General features: G+C 33.6%; 2 protein-coding genes across 2 annotated transcripts in view; one reads left to right on the top strand and one right to left on the bottom strand.

Annotated features, from left to right (window-relative positions):
* Nucleotides 1-1,784: 1,784 nt before the first annotated feature.
* The window catches only part of LOC132737606 (Fanconi anemia group J protein homolog), a 64,967-nt gene continuing 44,198 nt past the window's right edge, over nt 1,785-22,553 (bottom strand). Inside the window, exons 21-31 of the mRNA XM_060724937.1 lie at nt 15,307-15,422; nt 11,727-11,890; nt 11,437-11,504; nt 10,768-10,879; nt 10,008-10,127; nt 9,527-9,531; nt 5,039-5,524; nt 4,167-4,378; nt 3,028-3,565; nt 2,178-2,332; nt 1,785-1,985 (exon numbers count right to left, since the gene is read on the bottom strand). Of these exons, the coding sequence (XP_060580920.1) occupies nt 1,785-1,985; nt 2,178-2,332; nt 3,028-3,565; nt 4,167-4,378; nt 5,039-5,524; nt 9,527-9,531; nt 10,008-10,127; nt 10,768-10,879; nt 11,437-11,504; nt 11,727-11,890; nt 15,307-15,422 (2,177 nt within the window). The remainder of the gene's footprint in view (nt 1,986-2,177; nt 2,333-3,027; nt 3,566-4,166; nt 4,379-5,038; nt 5,525-9,526; nt 9,532-10,007; nt 10,128-10,767; nt 10,880-11,436; nt 11,505-11,726; nt 11,891-15,306; nt 15,423-22,553) is intronic.
* On the top strand, nt 19,308-22,450 carry LOC132737605 (uncharacterized). The gene is made up of 2 exons (XM_060724936.1): nt 19,308-19,449; nt 19,982-22,450. Exon 2 carries the CDS (start codon nt 19,990-19,992, stop codon nt 21,757-21,759), a length of 1,770 nt encoding a protein of 589 aa, XP_060580919.1. The 5' UTR covers nt 19,308-19,449; nt 19,982-19,989; the 3' UTR covers nt 21,760-22,450.

Raw genomic sequence — 22,553 nt, 5'->3', positions numbered from 1 at the left:
TAAACAGTCTATTCAAAGTTTAAGGGATTTCAATATCAAGATACAAAAAAAGTTAAGATATCAACAGTGTAGAGGCTGGTCAGACTGTACAGAAATTTGCAGGCTTACTTTGCTCGATATCTGGTGGCAAAGGCTTAAATAACATTCACTTCCCGCTGGTTAAAGGTTTAAAATATTTCTTTCACACACAAAAAACTTCCATTTAGCGTAACTAGACATTCTTCTGGCAAGATAAAAGATTGAAGGCAGATCAATTGTCAGTCTTCTCTATTTTCACAGTCCTTTTATGTCTGAAAATAGCAGCACCAGTCTGTCAAAATGACAAGATTAACTTGGAAGTGAAATATCTACATCATAACTTAGCAGCTGATGACAGGATCCATGTCTGAAATAAGATAAGTAATAATTAGAAATAATTATTTTCATTCCTTATACTTTCATGAAATAGAAATGGACTGTGTTTATCTGTTATGGTAGGGTTTTTACATTACACACTGTAAAGGTCTAATGACGACACTCTAGCTTTACTACTGGTGGTGAAAGGCCTCGGTCGTCCCTCTGCACATTATTTCATGCACAAACGGGCACACAAGTAGAACTATCAACATTCTGTAAGATAGGGACTGTGTCTGTACTTATCAGTAGGACTTTGACTCTATGAAAAGCCCTTTTAACTTATGTATTTACACTGGTGATAGAGGTCTGTTCTGTTTGTTTAATTTGGTGTTTGTTTGGTTTTAAGTTGCACCAACACTTTAAGGGTCATGGCAACTTTCCAGCTTTACTGGTGAAGGAAGTCCTCAGGGCATCCACGCATTTTTTCAGGCATTAGCAGGCACTTTAGTAGAACCACCACTAACATTCCACTGGCTATCTGGATAACTTCCATATATTAGATGTCAATTCGTATCACACTTAAACTCATTAGGTATAAAAAAACTCAAAAGGTATAAAATTATAAAGAATGTTGTCAAGAAACAAGATTTTGTCCAGTGAGGATTTTGTTTTCGCTATAAAATAAGACAAGTACCTGTCCAGCTGTATACAGTGAGGTAGAATCTGCCAGCAGAACTCTAGCTCCAATCACTGTATCATTCTTACATTGTCTACATTGTAAATATTGTATACAACATCCTAATGTCTCGTCATATACACTGTTCAACATTAAACCTGCAAAACAAAAATATGTATACACTCAATTTTGATAGTAAAGACTAGCATTGGGGAATAAGAATATGTAATGTTATTTTCTGTTTCAGCAGAACTGGTGATCACTCAGAGTGGTTTAATTTATACAATAATTATACCAAAAAGGAACTGAAGTCTGGCTTTCGCTCAAAATGGTTTATTTCATACAAATAATTATACCAACAGAAACTGAAGACTTGCTTTGATTTATCCAGTTCATCAGAAATAACAGAAAACCCAAATTCTCCCACACCGACACCATAAATGTCTTGTGATGTGGTGACTTTCCAGTTTTACTGGTGGATGAAGATGTCAAGTGCCTGTTTCAGGCACAAGCGGGAACTTGCAAAGAACCACCTTCATTCTGTTAACTAACTAAATAAAAGAATCCAAAGTCCCTGACGGTATTCAAACCCTCAGCACTGTAGGGCAAGTGATTTGAAGTCAATGACCTTAACCACTCAGCCACGGAGGCCCCTCTGTTGTGTTAAGTCTCTAACAAAGAGGTACTGGAAAAATCATTATCATTTCAAGAACTTTGAACATTCAATTGCAATGTTACTATTATTATAAATAATTAGACAAGCAAGTACACGTTAATTACCTTTGTGATTTGTTTCAGTTTCAACTGTTTGTAATTGGCAATCCTTATTTTTCATGTTGGGAAAATATATCAACTCTGTGTTCTTCTTGAAAACACAGGTCAGGAATTCTGGATGTTTTTTCTGCTTCTCATACTGGCCTAGTGGTAACAACTTATTACCACATTTTATACATGATAAAAACTGGTTTCTGGCCTGAAAGATAGGAAATGAAACATACAAATAAATCTTTATTTTCTAGAATAGAAACTGTTATAAAACAATAATTTAATAAATATTCAAGTTTATTTCGTAAGGGTTTTTATCATTCTTCTTATTCTGCAGGTGAAGGTGGGAAGAGGATTATGCCAAGTTATCAACTATATCTTCATGCATTATGAATTTTACCTTGTTTTCTTTTTCATCAGTGTTTTCATTATCTTCATATGTGACACCTTTTCTGGACCGCTTCGACCACTCTTGAAATTTACTTGTTGATTTACGTTTCCTTCCACCACGTCTTCTGGTATTGAGAAACTCCTCGTCCGAATTCACATCATTACCTTTATAAAGACAATTATGTAAAATAAGAGAATAAAGCGCATGCCTTTTGGAAAATTTACATTTTGTATCAAGTATGCTTCTTTGAACCAGGACGTTGTTCCAACTGACTTTCACAGCTCAGAACAGTTCAATACATGTATTTATGGAAGAAAAGTGTAAGCGACCAGATACCTCAATTGCTAAAACAGCAGAACGGTTTTCCGAGGTCCCTGTAAGGCTGCACATTTTTCTCATCATGCAGTGGTTGTTCTCACATTATTGGGAAAAAGCATCAGTCTCTTGATTTTGGGAAAACTTATCAGTAAAATTGCTAATTTGGGAAGCAAAAAGGCTGATGTGAGAGGAGATTGTTGGGGGAAAATGCATAATTTAAAAGAAAACTTCCATTTGGAAAAGAGTTCTGCTATAAAATTGAACAATCACTGCCCTGTGACATGACTTTACACAACATATTGTCTACAACTGTTCAAACTGAAAAACTTATAAAGAATTTTATGTTTTTTAGGCCTTTGGAACTCAGTGGAATTCCTATAAGAACACAGTACATTGGTACTTTTGACATTTTTATTATAAATGTAATGTATATGTTCGGTAGTATTGATTCTAGATAAAAGATAAAAAAAGTTAAACATTTAGTAGATTATTAAATTTAGTGATGTGAGACTGCATATGATAAAAACATAAAAATAATCACCTGAAGCCGATTCCCCATCTAATAATTCCTCCCCAACATTCTTATCTTTTGCTTCTTGTAGGACATCATCTGATTTCTTTCTACCCTGTTTAACTTTATCTACCACTGACAGATCTACCTTCCCTCTTGTTGTAGACTTTATCCTTCTTCCTCCTTTACTTTCATCTTTAAAATCATCAGCATTGTCTTTATCATTATTTACTTCATCAATATTACTATCTCCATCTTTTGATGTTCCCTTACAGTCCTCAATCTCAGATTTAAGTGTTTTTGTAGAAAGTGAATTCCTTTTCTTGAAAATTGGTTTCTTCTTTGTGCTATGTTCTTTATCTAAATCAGCAAGGTTATTTGTTTTATCTACACAGTCAGGAGCTGGTCCATCCGTCTGGCCATCTTCAAAGAGTACAGGTGATGTACATGTAGGCTGTAACTGTCTAGATGTTGATGTAGTTTGAGGATTGTGTGAAGTTTTTGACATAGTCTGGGGAAGACTACCTGGTTCTTCTTTCACAGAGTCAACAGTTTCTGTTTTGATTTCCTAAAAACAGAAATGATATTTTTGTTTCCTTTTGATATATCCTCTAACACAGAATAAAAATATTATAAAACAGTCTACAAGGGTTAAATCCTACTTTTAACAATGTTTTTTAAAAGAGCACCACAAAAGTGAGGCAATATGTACACCTGTGTGTTTTTATATTTTATGCAAGTATTAATGTTTATTGACAGACAGGAATGGTGATATATAAAAGGAGCCCTATCTCCACTACAATATATACACTTTCATTCATTTTATTAGGCTTTAGGTCATGTAGCAAACTTTTGTCTACAATATGAGGAATACGAAAGCTGAGTAGAACCGTCAATAAAAATTGCCAAGAGACTCATGATAAGTTAATATTGTAGGAGACAAAAACAACACCACAATCTTGTTATGATCCTCAGTATTTTTCATAATCAGTCAATTATACTTGATAGAAATAAGTGTAAGTAAATTATTGCAACAAATCTAAACATAATATGATAATGTGATATTTGATCTGGAGTTTATATTTTTTTCAGCAAAAAAAGCTCTTAAACATTTAAAGTTCATTTGATCTTAATATTTCTGTAATTCATTCATGTGATTAATTAAAAACCTGTTCAGATTGTCTCTGAGGTGTAACAGCTGCCACTGGAACTTTAGCTGGGGTTTTTGGAAGCTGGCAAAATTTTAGGAACTTGTTCTGAGGTTCTGGATCACCTGTAGAAGAATCAGGCACTACCACTTCCTGTTCTACCTTGACTGGTTTTTTGTCCTGCTCTGTTTTGACTGGATCTAGTGTTTTAACTAGACTGTCATCAGTTTTCTCTGAAAATAGCATCAGTACATCAACAAATGTCAACAAATACCTCATGCCAGTGGTTGATATTAAAATATCATCATTTCTTATCACTCTTTAGTATAAGGTATTTTACAATCAGTGCTTGAATTTACACTTTTTTGAAAATTGTTTTAGCTTTGAAAAATAGGTCACATACGCCCCTCAATAACATAAGAATTTTAATTTATCTTAAATGAAAAAACACAATGTGCACACATCCATAAAATTAAAGTCTAGTTTAGACATTAATTATATTCTTATTCCAACACCACATTCAAATTTACTATCCAACTTAAGTGGACAGAAAAGACAATAGTTTTTTTATATTGCAATATTAGAACCTATATAAAAAGGAGTAAAATTCATTTGCTACAATCATCTATTACCAAACAAAAAGGTAAAACAAATTTTCAGAGGAGGCTGGAGAAAACAGATCCAAATGCAAATTTGCCTGTAACAGGTAGATAAATCTTTGAAGAAAACAGTGGATTATTACCAAAACTAAACATAGGTATTGATGGTATATACATGCAGATAAATATGTCTAAAGTCACACCTACAGTCTTAAAGTACTCAAAAACAAACACAAAATAAGATACCTTTAGTGTACATATTACATACAAAAAAAAAAAATTACATGTTATTACCTGCTTCAATTTTCTTTTCCGTGTTAGGTTTAGATTTTCCTTTTTTGTTTGGTTCAATAAAGAATGCCCTCTCATCTGTCTCCCCTTTATTTACAACAACATAGTAGGCCTGATTCCGTGGAGCTTGACTTGAACTAACAAATTTCTTCAGTTGTTCTTCTGCACTAAGTGTGCTTGACCCAAGAGTGAATACTATATCTGCTTTCTTTTCTGCTTTAGACACATTTTCTGCTTTTATACCATCTGTGGAATTTGTTTTGTCCAGCTGATTACCTCCCCTGAAATCAGATTTTAGACTGGTTCCCGGAATAGCGGCAGACTGTGGCAAGTTGGTTCCTTGCACCGGAAGTTGAGGCATTGTCAGTAAAATAGTTTGATGCTGATTGGTTCCAGGCATGTTCAACACCACTTGCTGACCTGCAGCTTGTGTTAAGGGTACAATCGGAGGAACCATTGATGGCATCTGGGCGGGCATCTGCTGATTGCCTAAATCACATAAAACAGCAAATAATAAGATTCATGTTTTTTTAAATGTTCAGTAAAGATCTGAATAATCTGAACATATCTTGGGTATAAACATGTACTAGAAATTTTCAGAAGCATTTAATACTAAATAACATTTTTATGCAAACTTTCCTTGTATCTAGAGAAAAAGAAAAGCTTAAAAAGAACTTTGATTTAAACTTTAAAGGAACTCCACTTAGGTCCAAAACTCTAAAGACATAAAATTTTGATTTCTTACATAGATCAGCTGAGGCACATAAAACAGAAAGATTTGCAAACAAGAGGGCCATGATGGTCATGAGGTCACTCACCTGTATATAGGCCCCCAGGGCGGGGCCAATTTTTACCCAGGGGCTTTAATTTGAACAAACTTGGTAGGCATCCATTTGAAAATGTTTTATGATAAATATCTAAGCCATAGCTCTTAGAAGATTTTTTTTAGTTTTTACTATACACATATAGGGAAAAACAATGACCCCCTCTGGGCGGGGCCAATTTTGTCCCCAAGGCTTTCAATTGAACAAACATGGTAGACACTCACTAGAAGATAATTCATGCTTAATATTTAAATTCTAGCTATTTTGGTTTTTTAAAAGAAGATTTTTTAAGTTTTTACTATATACAAATAAGGAAAATCAATGACCTCCCGGGGCAGGGCCAATTTTGACCCCAGGGCTTTTATTTGAACAAACTTGGTAGACACCCACTAAAGATGTTTCATGCTTAATAGCTAAGCTCCAGCTCTTACGGTTTTCTAGAAAAAGATATTTTAAGTTTTTTCTTTCGGTTGCCATGGCAACCAGAGTTCTGCTTGGAATTACATTCTTTGAACAATTTTTTTAAGTTGACTACGAAAGGAACATTCCTGTGAAGTTTGGATGAAATTGGCTTAGTGGTTTATGAGGAGATGTCGTTTAAAGTAAAAGTTTACGGACAGACGACGGATGGACGCCGGACGAAAAGCGATCACAAAAGCTCACCATGTCTTTTTGTGACAGGTGAGCTAAACATATTTTACTAATATATAAATTGAAAAGCACATTTTTGTGCTATTCTTAGCCTGATTTGAGTCATTTTTCACAATTAGATTCAATACATTGAAGAAAAAAACAATAGAGTAAGTGAAAAATCTGATATTTGCACACAATTTATTGATCAAGACCTACAACAAATGGAACATTAATTACGAAAAAAGAAATTTTTAGTCCTGTCATGTCTCAAAAATGAAGTCGAGTCCCTTTAAATTTTCAAAGATAATTACTGCTATTTTTAATGGGAATCAAATAATGTAAACTAATGTTTGTCATTTTCAATAAATCAAGTTCATGTTTAAAAAAAACCAATGATTTACTTCTGATCATTTACCTCCATTTTTTTTGGTTCTATAAAAAGTTTTTTACTCGAGCCCTTTGGGTTTACAATAATTTAAAGGTGATTTTTTTGGTCCTGTCCCGGAATTTAATCAATTCAAATCTCTGCTGTAATTAAGGGGGGTTTCCGTAAGCACCTTTGCGTATTGTAGGGAAGAAACCCCAAGCACCTTTTGTGCACTGTGGGGGAAGAAACCCCCAGGAAAACAACAGCGGGGCTAGTTAAATCTTCTTCTTGGGGTTTTCAGGATTTAAAATAGTTTTTGAAAATCGGGAGACTGACCAATGGTGGACTTCGATAAAATCGTTTCAAAAAAATTTAAAAAATAAACAAGAGCTTCACAGGAACGCCAAGCTGAAAAATAAAATACGGGACACAGTAAGGAGGACAAAACTATGAAAGAAAAACAAATTATGTATAATTATGTATTAAGTTATAGTAAAAAAATATCATTTATTAACATAAATTCCAAGATCAAGGGAAATAATTCTAGAAAAAGTCATGCTAGAGTTATGAACCTTTCACACAACATGTGTGTAATGATAAGAAATATATATTTGAGGTTTGAAGAAGATACCTTAAAAAGTAAAGAAGTTATAATATTTCTTAAAGAAAATCCTAAGTTCAAAGAAAGATAAATCTGTAAATATTGCTTTCAAGAGTTACGAAAATTGTCACTTAAAATGTAATTGATGATAAGGAATAAGTATTTGAAGTTTGAGGTAGATACCTTTAAAACTAAACAAGAGCTGTCAGAAGGACAGCGCGCTCGACTTTTTTAGTGCTTGCCTATAAAACAAAACTTTGACAGTTAAGGGCACACAAGACTTTAACTAGGAATTTCTAAGTACAAATCAAGAAACATTTTCACAGAGTTATCTTCTCTTGCTTACAGATAGGTCTCATGATGGCACATAAGAACTCCAACTTCCAAAGTAATATCTCAAATGGTTAAGTCAACAAGTGGACAAGAATGAAAATCTTAACTGAGTTTCTAAGTCAAAAAGGGCCATAATTCAAATAAAATCCTTAACAGAATTACCTTCTCCTGCCCATGTTTTGGGACCATGATGGTAAACAAGTTATATCCAACTTTCAAATTAATATCTCAAACAGTTCAGTCAAAAAGTGGACTGGTACTAAAAACTTAACCAAGATTCTAAGTCGATAAAAGGCCTTAATTTTAAAACAAATCCTTGACAGAGTTACCTTCTCTTGCGTACAGATGGGGGGTAATGATGTGAAATAGCATTAAAAGTTTCAAAGCAATATCTCAAAGGGTTAAGGCAATAAGTGGATTTTTACCCATATTCAATGTATTTTCTAAGTCAAAAAGGGGCATAATTCTGTCAAAAACCTTGACAGAGTTATGTCCTCTTGTCTGTTGATGAAGGTCGTGATGGTAAACAAGTATGGTCAGTTTCAAAGCAATACCTCCAATGGTTTTGAAATAAAGTGAGGTGGTACAAAAAACTTAACCAAGCTCAATACACTTTCTAAGTCAAAAAAGGGCCATAATTCTGTCAAAAACCTTGACAGAGTTATGTACTCTTGTCTGTAGATGGAGGTTATGATGGTGAACAAGTATGGTAAGTTTCAAAGCCATACTTGTAATACTTCTGAAATAAAGTGGGGTGGTACGAAAAACTTAACCAAGGTGTGACGCCAACGCTAACGCCGACGCCGGGGCGAGTAGGATAGCTCCCCTTTTCATAGAAAAGTCGAGCTAAAAAGTTATAGTAAAAAATAACATTTTTCTAGTAAAAAAAATCTAAGTTTATGGGGAGATAATTCTTGCAATATTAGTGCTAGAGTTATGAACCTTGCCACATAAGATGTGGATGATGATAAGTTACATATATTTGAAGTATGAAGTTGATCCCTTTAGAAATAAATAAGTAACAGTAAAAAATATTATTTTTTAAGGAAAATTCTAAGTTCAAGGGGAGATAAATCTGAAAATATTAGTGCTAGAGTTATGAACCTTGTCACATAAGATGGGGATGATGATAAGGTACATATATTTGAAGTATGAGGTTGATCCCTTAAGAAATAAAGAAGTAACAGTAAAAATAGTATTTTTTAAGGAAAATTCTAAGTTCAAGGGGAGATAAATCTAAAAATATTAGTGCTAGAGTTATGAACCTTGTCACATAAGATGTGGTTGATGATAAGGAACATATATTTGAAGTTTGAAGTTGATACTTTAAGAAATGACAAAGTTATAGTGAAAAATATCTTACTGCACCAAAACTTTAATCTGAAATCTGGACGCGGACGCCGACGCCGGGGCGAGTAGGACAACTCTCCATATACTTTGTATAGTCGAGCTAAAAATCACAACATAACTAAACCTTAACACTTGTGTTATGTTTAAAAAATACTTTTCAAAGGTTGTATAAGCAAAAGTTCAAAAAATGTTTTCTGCACTTGTGACCTTGACCTAAGTGTCATCTTACTCCAATGAAAATTATAGTTAAAGGAATCTGTTAAAGAAATTTATCAACAAATAAGAATAATAAGAATTCAGTCAATAAACAAGAGTTTCATGAGCAGAAGTGTAAAAATATATTTTTAAGCATGAGTGACCTTGACGTCTGTGACCCCACCAACTTATGCTGTCATCAAAAATACATGTACTATTAAACAGCATCCAAGTTAGTTCAGCCATGGTAAAATATAGCCTATAAACACTTATTTTGACAGACATAAAATAAAAGATAACCTGTTTAAACTGAATATGACTTTTGCCGTTTACCTTCCACAGCTAATTTAAAATTTACACCAAGAAAAGCTAGAACAATTTAGTAAAAACTTTCAGCCATTTATTAATTATCTGTTCTTTATCTTTGATAATGAAATACCTAGATGCCCCATACAGAGGCAGTGTGTATATTCAAGCTGTCTGGCCAGGCTCTATACAACTAAAAGCTCAATCTTATTATTATTATTATTATATAAGGAGCAATCTAAGATAGCTTACAGAAGATCTTAGATTCTATTCATGTATTAATCTGTAAGAAATATTGGATGAAGGAGCATCAAAGATCTTCCATAGTAACTCAAACTACAAAAAAGATAACAAAATACTTACGTGAAATAGGGTGAAGCCTGTATAGTACTATTTAAGTATGAATTATCTAGTGAATGTCTCTTATAAACAGAATCTCTTCTGTCATCACATGGTGTACTGGGAATAAATGACGTGTCTGGACTGTAAATAATCAAATAAATCATTTTACTATTGAGATATATTTAGACATATGTACACCAATAACAATGTATATAATTCGTCACCTTAGTGCAGTAATGAGTTAGGACCTTCTCAATTTAATAGGTGTTGACCAGTTTTATTGCACTAGGTGACAATGTTATCTCTTACCAAACTTAATATCTTAATTGTACTTTGTCCATCTTTCAAAATGGCCAAACATTCATTATATTTTAGAAAGAAAGTAAAGTAAGGTTCTTACTAAATAGCAAACAATGCATACAATCATCAGTGCCATCAATCTTGGTCTGCACTGGTCAAATGCAGATAAAACAGATATATATATCATAACAAAAACTTATTATCAAGACAAAATAAACAAATTCCTAAAACTGTATAAAATATAACCATTTCATCTCAATATAATATTTGAATTAAATTAGTAAATTTAACATTCTTTGAAAACTATCATTACTAATGCTTCAAGGGTAAAAACATTTTTTCCCTAATTTTGTATTCTGTTAACAAAACAGAGATATGGAAATTTTACAAAATGAACTTTCTGGTTAGATAAAAAGTTCAAAAACAACTATTTCAAGAAAGGTTCAATATCTTTAACATTCTGGTATATACATATACTTACCTCACTTTTGGCATTTCTTTGATCATTTTCTCAGTAAAGTTTGACATGGACGTGAGAAAGTCAGAGAACACATCAAATGTTTGTACCTTCGATCTTACCCATCTTGACAAACCTATTAATACACATAAAACACACAATGGAACTATATAATAATGATTAAAAATTATTTTCTTTGAACTCTAAATTTGATTTCTAAAAACCTGATTATTTCTGTATTCCAAAAACATACTCATCTGCTATAAATATGAACTTTCTTTTGCTTGCTATTCCTGTTGGCTGTTGGTATAATATTTATATTTTTTTTGTATGAAAGTTAAAATACTACTTTGTTTACATTTTTGCTACCTTTACAACACATAACTACATCTTCAGCGTTACTTAAAAACACAAATTTCTGAGGCATAATGTGCCTTTAAGTTCTTTGAATGCTTGACATAATCACATGAATTTTTTGTTTCTTTCTGGTCTTCTAAATAATGGAGTCAATAATAAGTGCAACATGGTCAATGATGGACAGGGAAAGCATTTGTATTTAGAATAAAGAATGCAAAAATTTGGATTTTAAAATTATCTGGACTGGACAACAAACCTTAAAGAGGAAAATTGTTTGAACTTGACAATATGCTAGATTATTGAGTATATAGATTAGGAAGTTTTTACTGTACTTACTCTTGCAATATTTTTCTGTTCTTTTAACAAATCTATCATCAACAATGATCAAGGCTCCCCAGTCTTTTCTGTAAGATAAACAGAACATTCTTACATAACACAACATAATTTTAATTTTCTGTGGAGAATCAAAGTTTTTCTTTAATAACTTAGATATAGGTCAATGAGAAAAATCAAATGAACATTTATTATTTCTAAAATTTAATAAACTTCAAAAGTATCCAAATCTATATATATACCTACCAAATATTTTTAAACATTATAATTTTATTAAGTTTGTATGAACTTACCTGTGTCTTATACACCTTCCTAGAGCCTGGTTTAATGCCCTAAATGCCTGGATTTCATACCAGTCACCTCCACTTAGAAGTCCTCTATCAATCTTATGTTTGTCGTTGTATTCTCTTTTAAGCTTCACCTGGACATCTTTAAAGCTAGGATAAGGTATTCCAACCTATAAACAAATAAACATATACCAATACTAAAGTTAGGATAAGGTATTCCAACCTATAAACAAATAAATATATACCAATACTAAAGTTAGGATAAGGTATTCCAACCTTTCAATAGATAAGCATATACACTGTACCAATAGGGAAAGGTATTCTAACCTATAAACAGATAAACATAAATCAACTAAAACTATCACTAAATGTGATTAATACCCCCACAAGACTGCTTCCGAAATGAGGATGTTACTAGTAACAGAATACATAGTAAAAGAATTGAAATATAGAGTTATGGTTGTGAGCAATTAAAGATAGTTGTGGTTCTTATATGTTGCATTTCTTTTCAATGTGGTTGGCCATTGATGAAGTTTAATTGAAATACTCTGTAATAAATCCAGAAATACAAAGAAAAGGAACAAAGGGCAATAACTCTATAAATACTGAAGATAGAATTATCGTTCTTGTGCACTGCACTTCCTCTTATTGTGCTTGGCCATTGTATGAAGTTGTTTTGAATTCCAACCAGTATGTTTTAAGTTATGCTCCTGACAAGGAAAAGTATCAAAGGGCAGTTACTCTGTATTTTGTCAAAATGGAGTCATGGCTCTTGTGCACTGCACTTCCTTTTAATGTCCTTGACAACTGTATGAAGTTGTATTGAATTCCAAACAGTAGTTTTCAAGTTATGCTCTGGACAAGGAAAAGTAACAAAGGGCAATAACTCTGTAATTAGTCAAGATGTAGTAATGGTTCTTGTGCACTGCACTTTCTCTCAATGTACTTGACCATTGTGTGAAGTTATATTGAATTCCAACCATTAGTCTTCAAATTATGGTCCGGACAAAAAAGGCATTGGAAAAGTAACAAAGGGCAATAACTCTGTAATTACTACAGATAGAGTTATGGTTCTTGTGCACTGCACTTCCTCTTATTGTGTTTGACAATTGTATGAAGTTGCTTTGAATTCCAACCAGTAGTTTTCAAGTTATGCCCCGGACAAGGAAAAGTAACAAAGGGCAATAACTCTGTAATTAGCCAAGATAGAGTTATGGTTCTTATGCACTGCACTTCCTCTCAATGTGCTTGACCATTGTATGTAGTTATATTGAATTCCAACCATTAGTCTTCCAATTATGGTCCGGACAAAAAAATCAATGGAAAAGTAACAAAGGGCAATAACTCTGTAATTACTTTGGATAGAGTTATGGTTCTTGTGCACTGCACTTCCCCTTATTGTGTTTGACAATTGTATGAAGTTGTTTTGAATTCCAACCAGTAGTTTTCAAGTTATGCCCCAGACAAGGAAAAGTAACAAAGGGCAATAACTCTGTAATTAGTCAAGATAGAGTTATGGTTCTTGTGCACTGCACTTCCTCTCAATGTGCTTGACCATTGTATATACTTATATTGAATTCAAACTATTAGTCTTCAAGTTATGGTCCGGACAAAAAAAAAGCAATGGAAAAGTAACAAAGGGCAATAACTCTGTAATTACTGTAAATAGTTATGGTTCTTGTGCACTGCACTTCCCCTTAATGTGTTTGACAATTGTATGAAGTTATTTTGAATTCCAACCAGTAGTTTTCAAGTTATGCCCCGGACAAGGAAAAGTAACAAAGGGCAATAACTCTGTAATTAGTCAAGATAGAGTTATGGTTCTTGTGCACTGCACTTCCTCTCAATGTGCTTGACCATTGTATGTAGTTATATTGAATTCCAACCATTAGTTTTCAAGTTATGCTCCGGACAAGGAAAATGCAACGGACGTCTGGACCGACCGCCCGACCGACTGACCACCGGGTGACTCCTATATACCCCCCAAAACTTCGTTTTTGGGGGTATAATAAAGAGCTGTCACATAAATAATAAATGCCCCCCAAAAGGATTCTTAAGCATGCAGGTATTATGAAAAGGGACGTGGTTCCTGGACGCGACAGAATGTTGTCATGCGATAGACATTTGTGCCAAGTAATTTCAAAATCCCTAAATGCATGACAAAGTAATAGTCTGGACATGATTGTTGTGTAAGTGGGGAAACACGGACAAAAAGACTGACATGAGCCTTTTCGGCGACACATCATCTTGTTGTGATAGACATTTGTGCCAAGTAATTCCAAAATCCTTCCATCCATGACAAAGTTACAGTCCGGACATGAATGTGTATCTTCAAACTCTTCGTGATTTGTCAAAATGGTGTAATGGTTCTTGTGCACTGCACTTCCTCTTAATGTGTGCTTGACGATTGTATGAAGTTGTATTGAATTCCAGCTAGTAGTTCACAAGTTATGCTCCGAACAAGAAAAAGTAACAAAGGGCAATAACTCCTGTAATTAGTCAAAATGGAGTAATGATTCCTGTGCACTGCACTTTCTCTCATTGTGCTTGACCATTGTATGAAGTTGTATTGAATTCCAACCATTAGTCTTCAAGTCATGCTCCGGACAAAAAAGCGATGGAAATGTAACAAAGGGCAATAACTCTGTAATTACTTTTGATAGAGTTATGGTTCTTATGCAATGCACTTTCTCTTATAGTGCTTGACCATTGTATGAAATTGTTTTCAATTCCAACCAGTATACTCTGAACTAGGAAAAGTAACAAAGGGAAATAACTCTGTAATTAGTTAAAATGGAGTTATGGTTCTTGTCCACTGCACTTCTTCTCAATGTGCTTGACCAGTGTATGAAGTTATATTGAATTCCAATAATCAGTCTTCAAGTTATGGTCCGAAGAAAAGAAAGCAATGGAAAAGAAACAATAGCAAATACTCTGTAATTACTTAAGATAGAGTTATGGTTCTTGTGCTCTGCACTTTCCCTTATTGTGCTTGACCATTGTATGATGTTGTTTTGAATTCCAACCAGTAGTTTTTAAGATCTGCTCCGGACAAGGAAAAGAAACAAAGGGCAATAACTCTGTAATCATTGAAGATGGAGTTATGGTTTTTGTACACTGCACTTCCTCTGAATGTGCTTGACCATTGTATGAAGTTGTATTGAATTCCAACTAGTCTTCAAGTTATGTTCCGGACGAGGAAAATGCAATGGGACCGACTGACTACCAAGTGACTCCTATATACCTCCCCAAACTTCGTTTCCAGGGTATAAATACATAATTATATATACATATAAAAGCTAGGATAAGGTGTTCCTTCCAATAAATTGATTATCATATACAAATATTGAAGCTAGGATAAGGTAAACCAACCTATATTCAAATACTAAAGAGGTTGAAAAAGTATTAGGACTGCCCCTTTACTGCTTACATCTTTCATTTTAATTACGTAAATTTTAATAATCAGGGCTGGTTTAGGGTGCTTGATCCAATCCTCTTTTTTTCATTCCTATATATGCAAGAAATATGAACCTAATTTTTGGTGACCAAAGAGTTAACATTATTGCAGATCAGAAGGGAGACTTACTGTAATAACAGCTCTGGCATTGTCATCAGCAAAATCCATCCCCTCACTAACTTTCCCTCGGCATACAGCAAAGAACAGAGCGCCATCTATCTCAGAGTCATCATCATTACACTCAGCTATAATGTGTATCAAAAATATATTATAATATCTTCACTACTCTTGTTTTACAATACTTGACAGTATGTTTGACATTGTATTATTTTTGTGGCTATAAAAAAAGGTCTTATTCACCAATATAGTATTTGAGCAGTATGGACTGCTGAGTAAAATTCAAATTTCCTTCAGATACAAAGCAGTCACAAAATATCTGACAGACAGACAGAAAGACAAACATTCTTTCCGAGTTTACACTATGGTTTCTTCTTTTAACACTAAATGCCCCATTGGCAACCATTTTCAAACCCATAAACATTTTTTCCCTCACAAATTCAGTATGTTAGGAATAAATATGGACATTCATCCTTGATGATCCTTGAATTAATCTTGATCTTTGTTTTTTGGGGTTTTTTTTTTGTCTTGATATAAATTTATGTATGCATAAGTCAATTTTTTCATGGTTAAATCAAAAATAAATGCACAACTAGGGATGATACTGATCACTCCTGTGTAGTTTCACTGAAATCCCCCAGCGGTGTTTGAGATGAAGCCCAGACAAGATTTTTCTATTTATAGCTCTGGCAGCCATTTTATGAAGCAGAGCAATATGAATAACTAGGGATGATACTAATAACTCTCAGACGTTTTGGAGATGAAGCGCGGACAATATTTTTGTATTTATTTTCATAGCTCTGGCGGCTGTTTAATGCAGCCGAGTAGAATGTGCTGGCGATATGCACAACTAGGGATGGTACTGTTCATTCCTGTGTAGTTTCAATGAATTTCCCACAGCGGATTTTGAAGATGAAGTGCGGACAAGATTACCGGATGGACAGACAAAGCAGCAACTATATGCTTAACAAGCATAATAAATCAAGCTTAAATTTCATAAGAGTCTGCACAATTAAGCTTGGTCACAAACAATCCTGTGAAGTTTCACTAAAATCCCCCTAGCAATTTTGGTGCTGAAGCGCAGACAATGTATTTTTTCTCAAAAATTGATGATTAAGGGGCCATAACTATGCCCAAAAAAAATCAAGCAAAAAAATTAAGAAAGTATGCACAACTAGGATTGGTGACAAACAATATTGTGAAGTGTCACTGAAATCCCCCAGCAGTTTTGGTGATGAAGCATGGACAAGCTTACTTTACTCAAAAATTGATCATAAAGAGGCCATAACTGTGCAAAAAGAATTCAAGCAAAAAATCAAGGGGTTATGCAAAACAAGGCTTGGTGACAAACAATCCTGTGAAGTTTTATTGAAATCCCCCCAAGCGGTTTTGGTGATGAAACGCGGACAAGCTTATTTTATTTGAAAATTGACCATTAAGGGGCAATAAATATGAAGCAGAAAATAAAAATAGTATGCACAACAATGCATGGTGACAAGCAATCTTGTGAAGTGTCACTGAAATCTACCCAGCGGTTTCGCTGATGAAGTGTGGACAAGCTGATTTTACCCCACCCCCCCACCCCCGTCAGGGCCAATTTTAATCTAGGGGCTTTTATTTGAACAAACTTGGTAGACACCAATAAGAAGATGTTTCATGCTAAAAATCCAAGCTCTAGCGCATTGGGTTTTTTAAAAGAAGATTTTTTAAGTTTTTACTATACAAATATAGTTAAAAACAATGACACCCCTGGGGCGGGGCCAGTTTTGATCCCAGAGCTTTTATTTGAACAAATTTTGTAGACACTTACTAGAAGATGTTTCATGCTTAATATTTAAACTCTAACTATTTGGGTTTTTTCAAAGAAGATTTTTAAGTTTTTTGCTATACACATATAAGGAAAATCAATGACACCCGGGGCGGGGCCAGTTTTGACCCAAGGGCTTTCATTTGAACAAACTTTGTAGACACTCACTAGAAGATGTTTCATGCTTAATATCTAAACTCCAGCTATTTGGTTTTTTTCAAAGAAGATTTTTTAAGTTTTTGCTATATACATATAAGGAAAATCAATGACCCCCTGGGACAGGGCCAATTTTGACCCCAGGGCTTTTATTTGAACAAACTTAGTAGACACCCATTACAACATGTTTCAAGCTAAATATCCTAGCTCTAGCTCTTTGAGTTCTTTAAAAGAAGATTTTTTTAAGTTTTTACTATATGCATATAGGGAAAATCAATGACCCCCTGAGGCGGGGCCAATTTTGACCCCAGGGCTTTTATTTGAACAAATTTTGTAGACACTCATTAGAAGATGTTTCATGCCAAATATCTTAGCTCTAGCTCTTTGGGTTCTTTAAAAGAAGATTTTTTAAGTTTTTACTATATGCATATAGGGAAAATCAAAGACCCCCTGGGGCAGGGCCAATTTTGACCAAAGGGCTTTTATTTGAACAAACTTGGTAGACACTCACTAGAAGATGTTTCATGCTTAATATCTAAACTCTAGCTATTTGGGTTTTTTCAAAGAAGATTTTTAAGTTTTTGCTATACACTGTCATATAAGGAAAATCAATGACCCCCGGGGTGGGGCCAATTTCGACCCCAGCGCTTTTATTTGAACAAACTCTGGAGACACTCACTAGAAGATGTTTCATGCTTAATATCTAAACTCTAGCTATTTGGGTTTTTTCAAAGAAGATTTTTAAGTTTTTGCTATACACTGTCATATAAGGAAAATCAATGACCCCCGGGGTGGGGCCAATTTCGACCCCAGCGCTTTTATTTGAACAAACTTTGTAGACACTCACTAGAAGATGTTTCATGCTTAATATATAAACTCCAGCTATTTGGGTTTTTTCAAAGAAGATTTTTTAAGTTTTTGCTATACACATATAAGGAAAATCTATGACCCCCGGGGCGGGGCCAATTTTGACCCCAGGGCTTTTATTTGAAAAAACTTGGTAGACACTTATTAAAACATGTTTCATGCTAAATATCTTAGCTCTAGCTCTTTGAGTTCTTTAAAAGAAGATTTTTTAAGTTTTTTACTATATGCATATAGGGAAAATCAATAACCCCCTGGGGCGGGGCAAATTTTGACCCCAGGACCTTGATTTGAACAAACTTGATAGACACTCATTAGAAGATGTTTCATGCCAAATATCTAAGCTCTAGCTGTTAGGGTTTTTTAAAAGATTTTTTAGGTTTTTCCTATTGGTTGCCATGGCAACCAGAGTTTTTAATGGAATTTAAATTTTTGAACAACTTTGAGAGGGGTCCACCTAAGGATCATTTCTGTAAAGTTTGGTTGCAATTGGCCATGTGGTTTAGGAGGAGATGTTGTTTGAAAAGTTTGACGCCATTTTTTGAAGGACGCACGACGGACACAGAGTGATGACAAAAGCTCACCCTTGAGCACTTTGTGCTCAGGTGAGCTAAAAAGGGGTGAATGGAGAATCTGTTAAAAAAGGGGTGAATGGAGAATCTGTTAAATAAACGTCAAGTCTATCTTGATAAATCTCACTACGCATACCAATGGAATGTAGATAATGATACATTAATAAGAAAACAATAAATGTTTTAAATTGATGCAGTTGCTAATAGGTTGCCCCTTTTCAGCTGTTTAAATCGTTTAACCTCTTTCTTTTATGCATCTAACTTACTTAATAACAGCTAAAAAAGCCAAACATAAAAAAAACAAGATAAGCAGTCTTTTATAATGTCATATAAAATTGTCCCATTTATACTATACAAACATATTGTGATATATTTTCACTCTATAGAAATGGTTTTATAAACCAACCAAGAGCTACATAAATAATGTTATAAACCATCTACATCACTGGGTTTTTCTTCTAACTGACAATTTTTATGCAAGGCGTTTTCAATTGAATTTCTTACCAGCAGGCATTTTATTCATTTGTTTAAATAATCAATTTATAAAACCTGACTACAAAAAAGATAGAAGCCTTAAACTACTGCTTTAAATCAAATGTAATGTATTGAATATCTAGTGTGGGTGTAACATGATATCATTTTATAAATTTAACTTAACAAGTTTACATACCATTGCGTAGACAGGAAATGACTTGTCAGATCAGGAACTTAAGAAGACATTTTTTTCAATAACCTTATGAGAAGTTTAAATCACTGGTGAGTAAATTTACTCAATATCTATGTTTAAAACTTAAATAAAGTTTCCTTTGTACTTATAATTTATTACTCTAAAATGATTTAACATGAATAACCTTGAGAGACATTTTCTGTGCCCCACCCACAACTCAAACAGGATTATTTTTTTATTTGTTGGGTTTGGTGTGTCAACAGCGATGTGTCTACCCTTTAAAAGTCACAGAAGCCTTGATACCCCCAATATTGATAATGGACAACTCCCAAAATGGAAGCTAGACATGTCCATTTGAGAAATTCAGTAGGTTACCAGTATGGTATAATATTGCTTAAAAAGCTTTTCACAAAGTAAAAGTACAATGATGACATTTGGAAAATAAACTGTTAGAAAAGTCATTTTGTTCAATTAAAAAAAAAACACATTTTCAAGTCCACAAAATAAAATGAATTTACAGCAAGAATTAGACAGAAAATTATTTTCTTTCAAGTTTCTTTATTCGTTATGAACATAACGCAACCGTTGAACACTTCTAGAATCTACTATTTTCTATTCTAGGTTACATTATGGCTGTGCCTGGTAAAAAGGCATCTCAGAAACTATCATCTACACTATCTCAAGGTGGTGCTGAAGATTTTGACATTTTCTGTGAACAATGTGACAAAGATGACATCAGACTACCTGCATTTGGTTACTGTGTGGATTGTGAGGTACATTTATGTCAAACTTGCTTTAACACTCACAGACGACCAAAACCACTACGCCATCATCAGCTTCTAGACAAAGATCACATGCCACATAAACAAAACCTCAGTAAGTCAATTAAATCTACTTCAGGTAAAAAAAATGGTGATTTATCCAAGTCTTGTACCAAACATACCAAAGAAGTGATCAAGTTTTACTGTCATGACCATAATACACTTATATGCAGCGTTTGTGTGACCCTTGAACACCCAACAACATCCTGCCATGTGGACTACATACCTGATATATCAGGAAAGACTTTAAACAGCATGGAGTTCAAAGAAACTCTAAAAGATATTGACAAACTGACAGACAAATGCTGCCAGATTAAAAAAGATCTGAAACAAAGAATTGCTAAATCAACGATTTCTCTGAAAGACGCTATAGTAGAAATGGACAACTTTAGAAAAGAGATAAACAAACGATTAGATGAACTAGAAAAAGAAGTAAAGGATATTGCAACAACAATTCAACATGACAACAACAACAAATTGGAAACAACAGAAACAACATGTGATGACATCAACAAATCACTCCAAGCATCAGCTGATACTCTAAAACATCTCAACACCAACAAGAAAACTGACCAACTGTTTACTGAATTGAAAATAGCTCAGCAACTGATATTACACAATGAAAATATAACTACACAACTACCAACAACCGATGATGTTGATGAATACACTTTTGAACCAAATCCAGCAATCAAAAAACTCCTTCAGAATGAGAAATCATTAGGAACATTGATAAAAAGGGAACTAAAACAACAAGCTCAACCCAAGAAAAAGGACGATGTACCAATGAAAATGTCTACCCCTAGAAACATCAAAGTTAATACATTCTCAGCTATATATGATTGCTGGATTACTGGTATAACTGTCTCTCCTCAGAACCAATTATTTGTAGCAGATTATAATAATGACTCAATTAAAATGAAAGACATAAACTGTGGAGCAATCAAACAACTACAGCTTGTATCAAACCCCTGGGATATCACCATAGTGACCAGAGATACACTTGCTGTTACATTACCAAGCATTTACACAATACAGTTCATTTCCTTCTCTTCAAACTCTTTCTCATTGAAAAACAAACTGAAAGTAGACGGAGAGTGCCGTGGAATAAGCCATCATCAGGGTAAACTTGCAGTTACCTTTTTAGATCCTGATAAACTCCAAATCATGGACTTGAAAGGTAATGTTAAAATTAAAGTTGAGAAAGACTCCAATGGTGACAGTATTTTCAGTGATCCTTGGTATGTCACCACAAACAGTCATTCAATCTATGTGTCTGATAACCACAAAACAGAAATCATATGGTTTAACTGGCAGGGAGAGATGATAGGAAGGAATGTAGACATTGGAAGCCCAAGGGGTATTTCACTGTTAGATGACGGGTCCTTCTTTGTGAGTGATTACATGACTAAATGTATATATAGAGTAAGTGGTGATTGTAAAGACAGGACAACTATACTGGAGAATGTAACGAATCCTCGAGCTGTATGTTGGTGTGCTGAGACCAGTACACTTCATTTAAGTACAGAATACAACACAGAGAGTCGCAATATTATCAAAATGTATAAAATGATGTAGAACCAAGCAATGGTAAACAATGCAGACATAACAAAACATAAACAATTGTAAATATATGTATATATGTACACAAGTAAAATATATGTATATACAATGTATGTATGCAATTACTTCTTTTTTTTACAAAATTAAACCAGGGTTGGAGAGGGGGACTTTTTTCCATTGATGATTTATGATACTGTTTTCTTTTGTTTTGTCTTGTCAGATTATAAATTTTTCTTTCATTTTTCAAAATAAAATAAAAAATTTAAAATAATTTGGAGATATTAATTTTGCAGTTTAAAATATACTTTTTAAAGGTTTTAAAGTAAAATAAGTGAAATTTAGGTAGACTAGTATTAAAACTTACAATGAATGTATTTCTGACACAAGATGTGAAATCAACTTGAGTTTTTTTAGCACACATGTTTAGAATTATTATGAAGATAAAGCCATGATATATAACAAATTTGAAAAGATTTATCAACCCACCCTCTTCTCTATTTCATGCTTGTTTTAATTAGAATTAATTTCTAACTAACATTTTCTTTTTCAAATATGCTTTTCTTTGATTTTGTTCATTTTGTAAAAAACATAAATGTCCATTTTTCAACTTCTACATTTAAATAGAGATGACATAACTTATAAATATATCTATTCTGTAGGAGATGAAAACATGTTTGTCTTTGATCAATATAACTGTTAAAAGATTTATCTTAGTCATTATTTTGAAACAAGATGGTAAACTTTGTTTTGTTTTGTTTTTTGTCAAACAATTTGGAGGTCATTTTTTTTAAATGTCAATGATTTGCATG

This window comes from Ruditapes philippinarum, unplaced genomic scaffold, assembly GCF_026571515.1.
Source record: "Ruditapes philippinarum isolate M1 unplaced genomic scaffold, ASM2657151v2 ctg4601_1_1_1_1, whole genome shotgun sequence".
NCBI classification, from domain to species: domain Eukaryota; kingdom Metazoa; phylum Mollusca; class Bivalvia; order Venerida; family Veneridae; genus Ruditapes; species Ruditapes philippinarum.
The sequence above is the reverse complement of the archived record's forward strand: the minus strand, read 5'-3'. Positions and strand labels throughout refer to the sequence as shown.